Source organism: Calypte anna, chromosome 1, assembly GCF_003957555.1.
Source record: "Calypte anna isolate BGI_N300 chromosome 1, bCalAnn1_v1.p, whole genome shotgun sequence".
Lineage (NCBI taxonomy): Eukaryota > Metazoa > Chordata > Aves > Apodiformes > Trochilidae > Calypte > Calypte anna.
The window spans coordinates 12222212-12237364 of record NC_044244.1 but is presented as its reverse complement, the minus strand read 5'-3'; the positions used below and the strand labels follow the sequence as shown (position 1 = coordinate 12237364).

The 15153-nt window shown below is 42.1% G+C and overlaps 1 protein-coding gene across 1 annotated transcript in view; it reads left to right on the top strand.

The window, feature by feature from the left end:
• The first annotated feature begins 5995 nt into the window (after positions 1 to 5995).
• RSBN1L (round spermatid basic protein 1 like) overlaps positions 5996 to 15153 on the top strand; it is a 45833-nt gene continuing 36675 nt past the window's right edge. Inside the window, exon 1 of the mRNA XM_030457132.1 lies at positions 5996 to 6763. Coding sequence (XP_030312992.1) covers positions 6124 to 6763 — 640 coding nt within the window. The 5' untranslated portion in view covers positions 5996 to 6123. The remainder of the gene's footprint in view (positions 6764 to 15153) is intronic.

The following is a 15153-nucleotide window of genomic DNA, read 5'->3' as shown; positions in this document are numbered from 1 at the left end:
GAAGGGACTGCACTTTAGGAAAAAACAAAAAGGTGATCAGGTTATCTGACAAGAGTCTGGTAACTGAAGAACTGTGTCCTATACTGTCCAAGAGTTTTACCCTTTACATGTGAACATCTGAAAATCTACATTCACATGTTAAAGAAGACTAAGGATGGTAAAGGGTGGTAGGTTATGCAGGCATATGCAGCTGACTAAGTAACAGGGACTGTAATGGACTGTAGACTGATTGGGAAGAGCTTGATTAAAATCTAAGCAATGTTCAACTTCTAAAAAAGATCTTATGAATAAATCCTAATTTTTAAGAATATCTTGGTATTTTTACTTTGTCTGTAAAACAAAAAATGATTAGACTGAAGGCACTATGAGGACATTTGGGTAAAATAGGATTTACAGAATTATTCAGGATCACTATAGCAGTGGCCAAGTTAAAACTTAAACCAAAACAGACCTCAGTCAAAAACAAACTAGATCCACAATCAGCTGTGAAGCCCTCAGATTCTCCTGTTGCAAGACTCCTGTAGAATTTCCAAGCTAATATGAAAGGATGGGATATAGAGCTATTTTAAGCCCAGGCAGATACAGCTCAATTGATAAGCTCCTGGAAATGTAACCACTGCAACTCCTTGTCAGAGCAAATAGGGAGTTTATTCCTGTGCCTGCTTCAGCAAAGGAGATGACTTGCAGGTCCTTCTGTCCAGGAGGTTCTGAGTGGCCCAGAGCCAGGGCATGAGCCAGAAGAAAAGAGGTTGGTGTCAAGGCAGAGCCCTGCAGTGCTGTGGGCAAAAAGCATCCTCTTCCTGCAGCCTCTTCACCAAGGACAGGCCCAGCTGCAGCTATGGGAGGTGCTAGGGTTTGGCTCTGCATTGTGCTTGTAAAAATGCAGATAGGGGAAGGTGAAGTAGCTGCTAGTGGTAGTGGAACCTAAGGGAAATAATAGTAAAAAAAAACCAACCTATTTTATCAATTATGTGTACAAATCTGTACAGACCAGAAAAGAAACCAGTTAGCTCAAATGGCAATGAGGAGGGTGTTAATCTGTAAAAAATACAGAGTTGCAAACCTGTAGCTTCACTTGAAAAAAAAGAATTTCTAGAGGAATATTCACTGAAATAAGAAAAGTAGTAAAATACTTATTCCCCATCCACACACCCCCAGTGCAAAGAAATAGTTTTATTTGACTTGCAACTTCTTGTTTCTATATTCAAGTCATTAATTATATTCTCTTTGTATTGAAAAAATCCCAAAGGACTTTCCAAACAGTCTAAATTTTGCATGGTGTGAAGACAGCAGCAAAACAAGTTATCTTTTCAGCTGCAAGAAGGTATAATCTAAACTGTGCATATCAATACTTTTCAAGTTGGCTTCATTGCTGTGGTTGTTATTAGGGAAATATAGGAGCTAAACAATTTCACATTAAACACAAGTCGAGAAAAAAAGTTACAAAGAAGTGCTGTTACAAGAGTAATATGTAGCCATTTGGAATACTTTAAACAAGAAACAATTATTGGAGGTTCTCTCTGAAGCGTAAACTCCCTGGTGTGGTTTCTATGGATTCTACAAAGTGCTGGCAGATGAACAATGTAATGAAAAACTTCACTGTCCCCGTCTGTCTGATCTGCCCCTCTTCCAAATGTCTAACTCACTACCCTTGAGCTGTCAGAAAAGAGACATCAGCTGCTTCTGTGGAGAAAAAACAAAGAAAAAGCTTCTTAGCATAAACCCAGTTTTGTCACCTGGCTCCTTGGAGATGCTGGGCTGCATGTTCATGCTGCCTAGGGCTGGAGGTTCTGTCTCTTGCAGAGGATAACAGGGGATGGATATTCTAATCCCTTTGCAACAAGGCTTATCACACTGTCAGCAGCTCCTGGTTAGGAACCAAGTTAGTCCCAGCTGTCTCAGTTCAATTCTTTGGGTGGTAGTTACAGCAGAACTGTAATATGCCACTGGTGGTTCTGAAAAGTTTGACTATGCAAAACGAGGCTTTTCTAGGCTTTTTGAAAAGAAATCACACTTTTACATGATGAAACTACCTTTGTAAGCACTCTGTGCAGGCACAAAGACTAGTTTGCACCTCTGTTTTCAAGCGTGAATAAATTTATTTTTAATGAATTGTAAGAAAACACGAATAGCATTAAAAATTACCATTAGTTAATTTTGCAGTAAAAACCAGCCTAAAGTTGTCTAAGTACTATCAAATGTTTTCAATTTACTTTTGGCACAATTATTTCCATGCTTGAATTAGAAACTGAACAGATGCCAAACCAAGGAAGTAAGCACATGGAAAGCAAACTGTTGGAAGTATAAAGAGATTAAATAACACTTCTGAAAATTGTCTTTCTATTTGGAGACCTTTGGTTGGCAGCTAAGAGCATAAAGCCAAACCAATGTGACTCAATCTGTGTACAGCACTTACACACAGCTTTTTATTTTGCAGGGGATGTCTGAAAGTTTATGGAACTTCAGGTGAGCATTTACACAAACTTGTTCAGCTTCCTTAGTTACTCAGACAAGACAGGTATTTAAACAATGTTTTATTAGTAACCAATTATATCAGCATTTCATAATTATTCTAATTAAAATTACAACACATTGGTAATAAGTAGGCAAAGATTACTCTGGTAATCTTATCCTTAATCCTTATGGGATACGGGACTGATGCATGCCTCACATTTTCATTGGTATGGTTTTGCCTCTTAGGGATTTTCATGGTCTAGAAACTCTTCACGGACTTCCCTAAGTACATATAAAATTATAGAGAAAAGCACAAAGATATAATTTCCATAATGAGTTTAAAGTCATCTACTAAAGCAGATAAGCTGTCTTGTCTCTGTGCTTGCTGATTCTGTGCCGTGCTGCTGTCATTCCACCAGGGACTGCTCCCCACAGAGGTGTCCATAAAGCTCTGGGCAGTCACTGTGGGGACAGGAGCTTCACTGTTTCCAGTGGTGTCTCTCTAGATGGCATTTTTAAATCATAGGCAGATGTATTGCACTATTTACAGTTAACACCAGAACAAATTTGAGATTCTAACCTGTATTTTATGTAGGGTGTATCGCTTGTGTTTACTTCCTTTTTTCCCAGAAGATTTTATTCTGAAGCATTTTTAATGTTTCTCTTTCTGTCTGTGTCTCACTCACAAGTGCCTGTTGTACTCACCAGCATCCAGAGGTTTAATTAAAGTGAAAAGAAGTAGAAAGGAAGACACATTGAAATTTGATTTAAATATTTTGGAATGCATACTCACCATAGGTAGAGAGTAGCAGTTTAATGCACTCGTGTGGTGACAAAACAAGTGTCAGGGACAACACTTACTCCTCTGCCTGCCAGGCTGGCTGCCACGCAGCAGCAGGGCTGTGGGAAATGAAACACAGAGCTGGCTTCTGGATTTCAAGTGCCCTATAATTATCCTTGCTGACAAATGGGCCTGAGATAACAGCAGAAAACCTCCAAACATTAGTCACACCACTGCTTTCCAACAAACAACTACACCTCATAGGTACTCTGTCATCTTGCTCCAGTTGAATTTTCTGAAGAATTCACTAATAAAAACTTGCCTTATACTTACAAGCATGATAAAACTACTTCAAAAAGCAAAGAAAACAATAGTCTGAAGTTAAGCAGTTTATTATCATGTCTGTTACTGTTTGCTGAATGCTCATTAGCTTAGATGTCAATTGACTCCCTCTCCCAGGTTTTAATTTCGTATCTGTTTTCACATTAACATGTTGCTTTATGATTCAGTGCACTTTTTAGACATGCACCATGTCCAATAAAACATTCAGAAATATGAAGGTTTGTCTTAATTATTAACTACATTAATATAAGTGCGCATTTGAAGATGGTCAGCTATTTACATAGCTATTTAGCTTCATTAGCCTAATAAACCTCGCTACTTCCTGACTGGAGAAAAGCCCTGTTCTCCTGGGCAACTGCAGCATCTCACAGAGATTTTGTTCAATTTTCTTGGACCAGAAGCACGCCCTAGGATTTATTCTAGTTAATGATCAATGCCCTTGGGAAGCACTGTTGTTCAGTTTTTCAAAGCCCCCCAAAATGAGTGTGAAAATACAGTTGTGGCTTAACTGAAATACAAGTTTATTGAATGAACCTAACACTGTCAACTTGGTATCAATACCAGCATAGAAGTAAAACACACAGGGTTGTAAAACCTGTAAGGTTGAGACAGTGCCATGAGGTACCTGAAATTTCTCGTTCGGGAGGTATTAAAATATACAGGGTTTTCTCACCTACTGATACAAGTTTAAATTTCTGACCTTTGTACTCATAGGTATATTTTAGTAATACCAGTCTACAGAGGGACAGATACATTTGCACCTGGGTTTCAGCCTGGCATTGGATGTTAGCTGATTACTGCTCAAATATGTGCTGTGAAATGTTCTTCCTGTGCTTTGACATAGATGCCATTTTCCCCATCAAGACCAGAAATACAGTTTGAGGATATACTCTCAGAGTAGTGAAACTTGAATCATTAGAGGAAAAATCCTTTAAGCAGAGCTGGCTGGATTTAGAAAATATATTCTGCACTGCTGTTGAGACAACACTGAGCTGAATTCAGCCTACTTTATAATGTACAGGTAATGAAGCACGGGAGGACATAGCCAGAGTGCTAGGAATAAGCTTATCCTGAGGCTGGTCAGTTGCAGCTTAAATGAAAAGTTCGTGAAGAAAAAAAAAAATCTAATCTCAAAACTTTGTCTGTTAACATACCCCATACAAACCTTCACAGAGCGATTTGATTTGGCAGCAGTCTCCTAGATAAAGTTAACGTGGTAGCTACTCTGTTCTTTTTGCCGTGACACGGAGACTTGCAGGGATCACTTACAAGGAGACTGGAAACGCAAACACTCCAAAGAAACAAAGGCTGCAGGTTATTTCTACGACCCCTTCCCACTTAGACTCGGTCTTGCGAGAGTTCTACTCAGTACCTGAAGAGCGGCAGCCGTAGATGCCAAAGGCACGGCTGGGGGATGTGTGTGTCCTGTTTGTGACAATAAACTCCACCTTGTAGCCAACGCTTTTGCTTCGGAGGAAGCAGCAGTGCTGTCCCCTCCCCGAGGCACAGAGGTGTCGGTGACCTTGCTGATGAGATCGACACCTGACTGTTCCGGTGGAACTGCATCTCGCACAGCAGCAAACCTTTGCAGCACCTGCTTGCCTCTCATCAGGCCCAGAAAGGCTTCCAGGCCTTGAGCTGACTTTCTCCGATGATTTGAGGGAGAGTGGAAAATTCGTGTGCAGCCGGGAACGCGGCTGCCACCCCAGCCTTGCACCCAAGGCATCCATTGAGGTAACGCGGGCAGCTCCAGGGCACCAGGCTCACCCCGAGCGCTGCTGCAGCCTCCGCTTTAGGAGACTGGAAACACCGCCTGACGGACACTGTCACCTGCCGGGAAAGGCGCTATTCCCAACTTTCCTTATTTCTCAACACAAGGCTTTCTCGGGAAACAATCGCGGAGCAGGCAGTGGCCGCGGAGCTGCCGAGATCCCCTCAGCTCTCTCCGCAGTGAGCAGTGCCGGGCGGCACCGTGAAAACCCAAAAGCGTAGCATGAGAGAGAACCGGCTCTCGGCTCGTTAGCGCCTCGAAGACCCGGAGTAACGCGGTCCAGCCCGACCACCCGGATCCCGAGGAAGGGGCTCCCCGGAACGCGGCCCCTCAGGCCCCGTCCCGTCCGCCATCGCTCGGGGAGACTGCCCGCCCGAGCACGAAGGGCGCTGCCCACCACACCCGCCAGGGCTGCGGACTAGGCCAAAGGCCGGCCACACATCTACCCGAGCACTGCATCCCGCTCTCAGCCCCGCGTCCAGCTGAGCGCCGCCTCCGCTCCCGGCTCCCGGCCCCCGGCAGCTGCGCCCGCCCTGACAGCAGCACCCGCCCCCGCCCCCCACTCGTACTCTCGCCCCCGCTCTCCGACTGCGCACTCAGCCGAGCCCGCCGCCCCCAATCCCCTGAGAACCCGCCCCCTCCGCACCCTGCGATTGGCTGATGCCGCTGTCTCTCCGGCGCTGCCCTTGGCCATTGGACGAGGCTGGGGCCCCCCCTACCCCTCCCGGTCTGTCGGTTGAGGCGAGCCGAGAGTAAATAGAAGCAGGAGCGCAAAATGGCGGAGCCGCCTAACCCTGTTCGTGGCGCGGCGTCGCCTGAGCAGGAGCCTTTCGGCGCCAGGCCAGCTCCGGACGCGAAGGTTTCCCGTGGGTCCCAGCCAGCCGCCAAGAAGATGAAGGGAGCCGATGAGAGGAGCTTGAAGGGCACGAAGCGCGTCAACGGTGAAGGGGGCGGTGGTGGCGGCAACGGCGGGAGCGGCAAGCAGTCCCTGCCGCTGCCAGCGGTCGTACCGAGCTACAGCAACCCCGCGGCGTGGGGCTTCTCCACTCTCCCTTCCGGCCCCTCCGGGAGCACTGGGGGCTTCGCTTTTCCTTCTCAACTGCCACGGAAGCTGCTGTCGCCCGCGGTTTTGCTGCCGTCGTCCGCCTCCCCATCCCCTTCCTACCAACAGCACCAGCACCGCCACCACCGGCACCGCCTGGCCCTGTCTGTCGAGGCGGGAGGCTGCGGTAGCGGCGGGGCCGCCGGCGCTGGTGGCGGGAGCGCCAAGCCGAAGAGGCCCAAGGAAAAGCGGGACAAGGAGAGGAAGAAGCATGGGACTCTCCCCGTGGTCGCAGTGGTGGGAGATGGCGGCGGGGGCTTGAGTGCGGCCGGCCGAGAGGAGAACGGAGAGGTGAAGCTGCTGCTGCCGAAAGGTGAGGGGCGGGAGCTGTGGCTGTTCGCGGCCCGTGGAGGATCGCTTGCTGCCCGCAGCCTGAGGGAGGCTGAGGAGCGGGAAGGGAGGGCTGGGAGGAGGGCTGGTGAAGGCTGGAGGAGATCTGGAAGGGGCAGCGGGCCCAGCTGGGGAGGGTCGCTATGGTGCTCTACGTGAAGGTGCCCAGAGCTGCTGTAGCTGCCGTGAAGGAGCAGGAAATGGTTGTGATGCTCGGGTCGAGCAGTTAGGACGGCAGCCGGCCGCCGCCCCGCCTCAGCGCACTGGCCCCGGGGCAGCGCCGCTTCTCGGGGGCCTCACCTGCCTGCCCCCTCCGGAGCCCGGCACAGCCCGGCTGGAGGCTGCGGGTTGAGCAGGTAGGACACCGCTGGCGTTGTGTAAGTTTGTGGAGAAGGCAGTGGCGGTTTAGTCTGCCGTCAATCCTGTCAAAAAAGGGGGTGTGGAATTAGCGATGGCGTCAGCCAGAAGCTGCCAGAGGCCTTAGGTTTTCTTACCTATTAGGGAAATAAGGGTGTCTAGTAATTTACTAGAGATCTGCGAACAAAAATGAATTTTTTTTATTGCTGGGGGGTGGTGGAGGGAGGAGAAGACCACGTATTAAAAGAAAAAATCCCGGTTTTAAAATTAAATCGTGACCTCTCTCGTTTATTCTAGTATTAACTTTACAGGCTAAGTCATTGAGAGCTACAGAGCATTCAGTTAAAATCTAGATACTTAAACTTTTGAAATTTCAGTTGCTGCTTCAGGTTTGCTTTATTTCTGAAGATCACTGGACTAAAATCTTCCAAGAAATGCTTGAGGCTTTGAGGAGAAAGAGGAGTGCTGGGTCAATTTATTAATGGGGCTGGACAAAAATGGTTTTATTGCTTAGAGTCTTGCAGACTGTAATCAACAATAGATGCTTAGGAAGTATAAGACAGTACAAGAATATATGCTTTTATTTTCAGGGTATGCTTTCCCAGTCTCTGGGGACCTTGAAGTGGATTTGAATGCTTTTGCATTTACAGTGAAATATAAAGAACTCGAATCTTTCACTCCACTATCTAGTTTAAGCATGTTTACTTTCTTTCAAAGAAAAGATAAATTCTAGCTGCTACGTAGGCTTAGGTTACTTTGATTGTGATCTGTACCTGCACTTAAAGGATGAGCCAAGCTTGTAGAGAACAGTAACTAATATCAGTGTACCTTTTTGTCAACTTATTATGTTATCTGGCTGCCTTAGTTCATTTTCCACTAATACCATAGACTCTGGTTCACTTACCTTTGAGTGTGGGTTTTTTGTTGTTGTTTTATTGTTTGCTTGTAGTTCTTTTTGGTTCAGTGTGTTGCATGTATCGTTTTTTCTTGGAGTCTCAATTGCTGGTGTACAAGTGGGCCTGAAGTATGCAATTTCAGTGCTTTCAAGTATTTAATTTTAGCCTTTTTTCCTTGTTTCTGTCCAAAAGATTAGCTTAGGAAGAGTTTTAAGAAATGATACTCATTGTACATTTGATGTTGCTGAAGCTATCTTGTCTTCAGGGGTAGCCACTAAGAAATTCACCTTTCTAGCAAAGCTATGGAGGTAATAACAATTCTCACTCAGATTGTCATGGTGTCCTACCTGTGTTATACAGTCAAGTTAATGTCTGAGAACAATATTGTAGTAATATGATGAAATGGTTTCTTTTGCACACTGGTAAAAGAAGTGTGAAATAGTGTTAATTGAGCTCTACTGGAAGCAGTTATTCATCTTCAAAGAGGAGGTTCTGCACCTTGTATGTGGAAAAGATATTTTCCCAGAATTTATATGATAGGCATAAGTACTTGTCTTTATTGCTCTTTGCTCATAACAGACCTTTTAACCTTTATTTATTGAAAACCTAAGTACAGGCAAGAAATAACATTTTCTAAGGCAAATGCTGTCTGACATCTAGGTCTCCAGATTTCTATCAAGAGAAATTGATTTCTAAAGCAAAAATGTTGTGTCATGTTTTCCTGTATAAATTAAAGACCTTTATATTCTTGTATTTTTGCAGAGAAGGCTGTAAGAAACAGGGGTAAACAGAGTCATCTTCTGAGAGCAGCCAGCCTATTTAAAGTGGTTCTGTATCTGACTATAGATTAAGGAACAGGTTTGTGCTGTTAATCCTGTGAATAATTTACTTTTCATGGTGCAAAGGAGAAATGCAGTTATGATGCAGGGAGAAAAGAGTGACTGGGGAGGCATGCAAAATTTCAAGTGGGAAACTAAGAATGATATATTAGATATATTAGAGTGAGAGGGTGGAATAGGTAGGATTTGAGCATCTGGGTTGCTCTGACTGTGGCACAGCCTAGAAGATATAGTAGAGATTCTTGCTGCAGCAGTGATGAATAAATGTGGAATGGGTGAATATGAGATACTGATGGGGAGGAGATAACATTCAAAAGCTGTGTGAGGAGGAGGTGATTCTGATCTTAAGGGGCAAAAGATGTATGTGAGTGCTGAAGGAAAGTCAAGGAAGGTTAGAGGAAGGGTAGGCTAGAAGGAGTGAAAAAATTGGGCAGCCTACAGATATGAAATTGGGTTAAACTTAGAGGATTTTGTGTAATAAAAACTGAGATGCCTGCACACACAGACAATATAGGGGAAAGTAGGATTAAAATTTGTCGCTTTGGGTGTAATAAGATGAGTGTATAGGAGCTGCCATGTGTGCAGCTGGTAATACATCTTAAAAATCAACCTAATGCAGACAAGTGCCAATCTCCTTTTTCTGGAATCTACAACTGTTTTGCTTTTGGGGCTATGGAAAATGAGCAGCAACGTGGAATTGACAGTATTGTTGTTTTTTTTTTTCTCATAGCATTCCGAACTGATACATCTATCAGTGTTGCACCTATCAGAAAAAAAAAATGTTCAGGTGGGGAGACTGGAAGTAGAAGTCTTTGAGACAGGCACAATTATAAAAAGATGAGCAAGTGGAATGAGTGAGATTTCCTTGATTGTTTTGAGGTTCTGCAAATGGAAAAGCTCCATCATTATTTTTGCCTCTGGAGATGAACTGCACTTGGGTAGACAGATGGGAGTGGAATTCCCAATTGAACTTTGTACTGCTAAGGGTGCCAGTGTCTATGAACTGGGAATTCTAATTGGCGAGTTGTGTGCATACTCTGCTACACATAGCTGTTTTTACACTGGGAGAAGAAGCTTACTCTGGTGAGAGAAAGGGAGGGCCTGCACAAGCCTTAACACTTGTAGAAACGAAGAGTGAAGATTGGGTGGACAGGGGTTGGAATGGCAAAATTTGTCTTGTGGGATTTCTGGGACTGTGATGCAGACGATATAATACAGTGTGTAGTGACGTGGAGTGAATGAATGTGAGATCTGGACTTGGAAAACTGTCATCATAGGATTTTTTGAGTAGTACCAGGAGCATTTTCCTAAATCGAGATTAAATATTGTGATGATGATAAAGGTTATCGACCCTGAGGAGGGAATTGGTTTTTTCACTTTTTTTTTAAACAAAAAGCTGATGATAGGAGCTGATGTTTGTCCTTTGCTTGCAATAGTTACTACTAGTAGGAGAGCCTGGTTGTGGGAAGCAATAGGAAGGTGTTAAGCTTCCTTATAGCAGAGATTGCTAATGTGTTAAAATTGCTTTAAAATTTGGTATTCTCTTCCTTAATCAAGTCTTTATTTAGAGTTTTCTCTGGTCTTTTAGTTTGCTAGACCTTTAACCTGTTGAGTCATAACCAGCTTGTGTTTCAGTTAAATGAGTGGAGTTGAGTGAGCCCTTCAGAGATTATCATCTAGCATGTAGAGAACCTGGAAGATCATTTTGTCATATGCATGATTTATTTTGCAGATAGGAGGTTTAGGATGGTTAAAGTAAGCTTAAATTTCACTTGTCAAGTACATTCTAGAAGTGGAATTAAAAGTTGTGTACCTATTTTTGTTTTAAAATAGGGAAAATATGGTGTGAATCTGGCAGGTAGGATTTCTGTTCCAGGTTATGACTATGCTGATTTAGTCATTGAGCTGATGATCTGCTCTAGCAGTTCATAGTTGAAATTGTTTTCTTAATAGTGCAAAGCTCAGCTCAGCCACTCCCCTCCTCATCAGACAAAGGCTTGCTGTAAGATGTGATACCAATGCATGAACCATTTTTGCTATTCTGTTTTGACTCTTTCTGTGTAGTTTCCCTTTCTCCATATTTTTTTTTTCCTTCAGTGATCCATTTCCCGATACCTTGGTGTGCAGGCAATTACAAAACGAGACTGAGATATTTAAGTGCAGATGGAGGTTCCTTGTATGAGCATGAAAGCTGCATGTGGTACTGTAGGTTTTGTTTTTACTTGTAGTCTGTGTGTTCTCCAGCTGTCTTTGGAGGATCAGTAAAATTTCAGGTGGCCATTCAGGAGTGATTCTTCTGATAACTTTGCTTTGGGCTGCATGACACTTGTCCATTTTAAGCTTTCAAGAATTATTTTTTTTTTTCTTCTTCTTGACTCACTACCCCACCTCCCTGCCAAACTCCTTAAATTCAGTTGTCATTTTCATGCTTGTGAGGCCTCTTGATCACTCTTCTGAATTTTTACATATAATTCTATTTAGATACCTGAGTGTAATCAGCAGTATCTAGAAAGCATTTAGGGTTTTAATTGTGGTATACAAGAGGAAGAGAGAGGTTTCAAGTTTCTTCATGTGTTGGAGATGTATATGCAGTTTAGGTTTGAGAGCTGATGGTGACATTAATGTAAGCATCTGATCTTGAAATGAATTTTGATGAGTGTACCTTTTCCCTTAGGGTACCTGTCTTCTTTCTGCATCTATGAAATAGTCATGAAGCTTTGCTTGACAAAGCAAAATTTCATTTGCTAAGTTGGAGAAAAATCAAAGCCCCTCCTGTACCCTAGAATCCAGCTCTGTGCAATTTATACAGCAGAAACTTATTCTGGTTTTAGAAAAAATATATTTTTCAGTTGAAATGAGATCAGTAGACTGAAACATCAGATATGAAACCTCTCATTAGAAGCCTTGTTTGCAGCTGTCATGCTCTCAGTTACCAATTTCTGATGCAACTCCCCAGTGCTTGAGCTTAGACTTGGATCATTCAGTTATGCATGTAGAAGGTCTCCCTTAGAAATGCAAAGATTAGAGTAGTAATTGCAAAGATTAGATTTAAATTTCTTGGAAGTGTTTTGATTCTGAAAGGGATTTGTCTTCCCATTCACTGGAGGGCTTGGGGAAATGTTCTCTCCTGGTAAGGGGATTTCTTTAGTCATTTCTTGGATTTGAAATGTCAGTTGCTGAAAGGGATGTCAGCCAAATATTCCTGGCTATTGGAATGAGAAAGCTAGCTTGATTTAATTTAGTTTTTTTGGTGTCTCAGAATTAGAATTTGTTTTTTTTCATGTTCATTAAGTCAGAATGCCTGCCTTGTATGACTTAAAGTGCAGGTGTCAAAACATAGTGGTGTTAAAGATACTTCATTTATCTGCATAACCAGATAAACATGGCTTCTTGAGGTTTTACTTTTATGGGTAATTGTATAAAAGGGGGAAAGTACAAATGGCAAGAATAGTGACTGATGTTTTTGCACTCATCTCTTCCTCCCCCTTCCCTTCAGTTAGTGTCTGTTAGCAGCAGTGTCTGTTAGCAGTAGTTTGTAAATATTTTGCCTGATGTGCACTGACAGTCCTTAAATCAAAAGGAGAGAGAGGCAGAATACTTTGACCATAGTCTGTGACTGACTACTAATGTGGGTTACCATCTGGAAAACTGATGCAAAGCAGCTGCAGCTTTTGGCATTGGAGGGGATTGTAAAGCTCTCCTCTTTCAGTGCTGAAATGGACTTGAAATCTCCATTGGCTTCAAGGTGCAAATTTCACAATGTGACAGTGACCACGCTGCACATAATCCACTACAGATTGTTTCCCCCTTGGCAATCTCTATACACTTGATTTAGCTTTTTCTCTGTAGAAAGCTTTCACTGAAGGCAAAGGTCTGGTTAAATTTTTGAAATCTGAATGGAGTACTCTAATTTAGTGTTCCTTTATCTTCTAATTGGGAAATAACAGCATTATGGGAAGGTATCTACCTGCTTAAAAAACAAAATGCTCTTTCTATAGCCTTTAATTGTAAATGACTTTATCTTGCCATGGTATGTATTTCATTTCTTTCATGTGTGTACCTGACATCCAGAAAAAGTAGGTCTTGGATTTGAGAAGGAAGTATGCTTATCACTCTGAATTAATTTGCTAAATTGTGTGGATTCACTGTAAAGCGAATACATTCCTTAGATATCACTTAGGTGAGGTGAAACACGTCATCATACTAGAATTCTTCCTGTCTGTATATAGCACTTTTTAATATACCACTTTTGCTGCATTTCATTCACTGACAGAAAGTACAGTGAAACTTGTGAACTTGAACAAGGCATCTAGAAATCTCTTAATTCTTTAGGTGGTGCTTTTCCTCCAGACAAGGTTACTTAATTTCTACAGAACTCTGTATTTTGAAGTTTACCCATGACATTGGCTTACATAGTAGAATAAAAGATAATTCTATATAGTATTATATAATAGATTTTTTTTTTCAGGCTGCAGAGCTTGAAAGCTAAGGAGTGAACCTAACCCTTACTAGATCTTCCGTATCATCTTCCTGGGGTTTATTGAATTTGTATTATTTTTTTTAACCTTTTTAAGGGAGAGTTTACAAACTTTATTTAGTACATGACCAGTTATTTTCTGAGTATTTATCTGACAAAATCTTCTAAAACAGAAGTGAAAAAGTAGGAAAAAAACTTCTTCAAAAGATACTGGGTTCTAAACTTTTTGGATTTCAGTTTTCATGTAGTTAGAGGTATGTAAATTAATAGCAAGTCTGTGTTTTTGCATAAAGCATGTTGTACAATCAGTAATGATGTGAGAAGATTCCTAAGGGATTCTGTGCTACAGTAATGTTTGCATGTATGAAAAGTTTGTATGTAACAACTACTGGGTGTTGGTCACAATTGCCCCTCATGTAGTTGCTAAACACACAGCGGAAGATAAAGATTAATGTGAAGAGACCTAAATATATCATCAGCTCTTTGGAGCTAGTCTTTTAAATTCATCAAATGAACATTAATGTTTTGAGGACTGCTGACCTCTTTGCATGTTGAATGTGGACTGGAAGCTCTGCAGCAGCAGTAAGCATTGGGCTGAGCTGAAATAGCTGGAATCAGAGACATCAGTCATACAGCTGTGTTCTGGCCAGAGTGAAAGCTAGTGGACTGCTTAGGGTTTTGGATGTCTTCTTAACTTGTTCAACAGAATAGGTTTTGCCCACCTCCCTGGTGGTTTATTCTGTGATTTGTAGATTGTAAATTGCTTAATGCTGTAAGCATTTTTGTTAAAGCAGGATTTTGGTAAAGAATTTTCATGCTTCTTGTTTGAGAAAATGAGATTTAGTTTGAAATTACATATGGCTGGAGGGGATTGGTACCTTGTATTAGATATGACACTGAGAAATACTGATCTGTGGCATTTTGGAAAGTCCCAAAGAGCTCTATAGTCTGAATGTTAGTGAGCACTGTCATATGGTGACAGCAGTTGGTATGGGTACTGAACTTGGAGAATTGCACTTGGCTTGCCCTTCCCTGTTAGACATCTGTGCCATAGGTATATTTTAATCATGTTTATGGACTCTAGTGACTATTGGATACTTCTCAATTTACTGACTTAGCAGAACCAACATTGCTAAATTGCAGTATATTTTGTAGAAAATTCAATATTAAAACAATTTGGTTGATTTTTAATCTCTGTATCCCATTGAAAGCTGTGAAATGGAATACATATCACTGAAAATAATCTGCAGAATTTTGTTTGAGACTTGAGTTCTGCCATCCAGACTAGAAAATTTTTTTTTTTACTTACAAGATGAAGCCATTTGAATTGAGAATTAAGATCTAAGTGTTAATCCATGGAATGACTCTCATTTTGACATACATTTTCTTTTTATTATGTTTTTTCCCTGTGTCAATATTTATTCTTTTTAAGGCACATTCTATCTATTGCTTATCTTTTCTGTGGGCTTTGAGGGGGGAACGTGAATTTCTGCATTTAAACTGGGATTCTCAACTGTTCTTTACTTGCCTTAGCTTGTACACTGGTTTTGTTCTACTGTGATTTCTAATAGGGAAATAATTAAATTTAATTTATTTCAGACCTTCTTTGCCTTCATTTATATGGTCTTTGCAATAGCTTCAAGTATGATTTGCCAGTGGCTGTTTGCTAAAGGAGGTCACAGGACACTTCTATTGTTTCTTTTGTCTGGAACATCTCACCATAGACTCTGCTAATTGCTTTCTCAATGTAAAAATAAACTAGAGGCTCCTCAAGAAGGTTTTGGCATGTTCTCTGTCCATACTT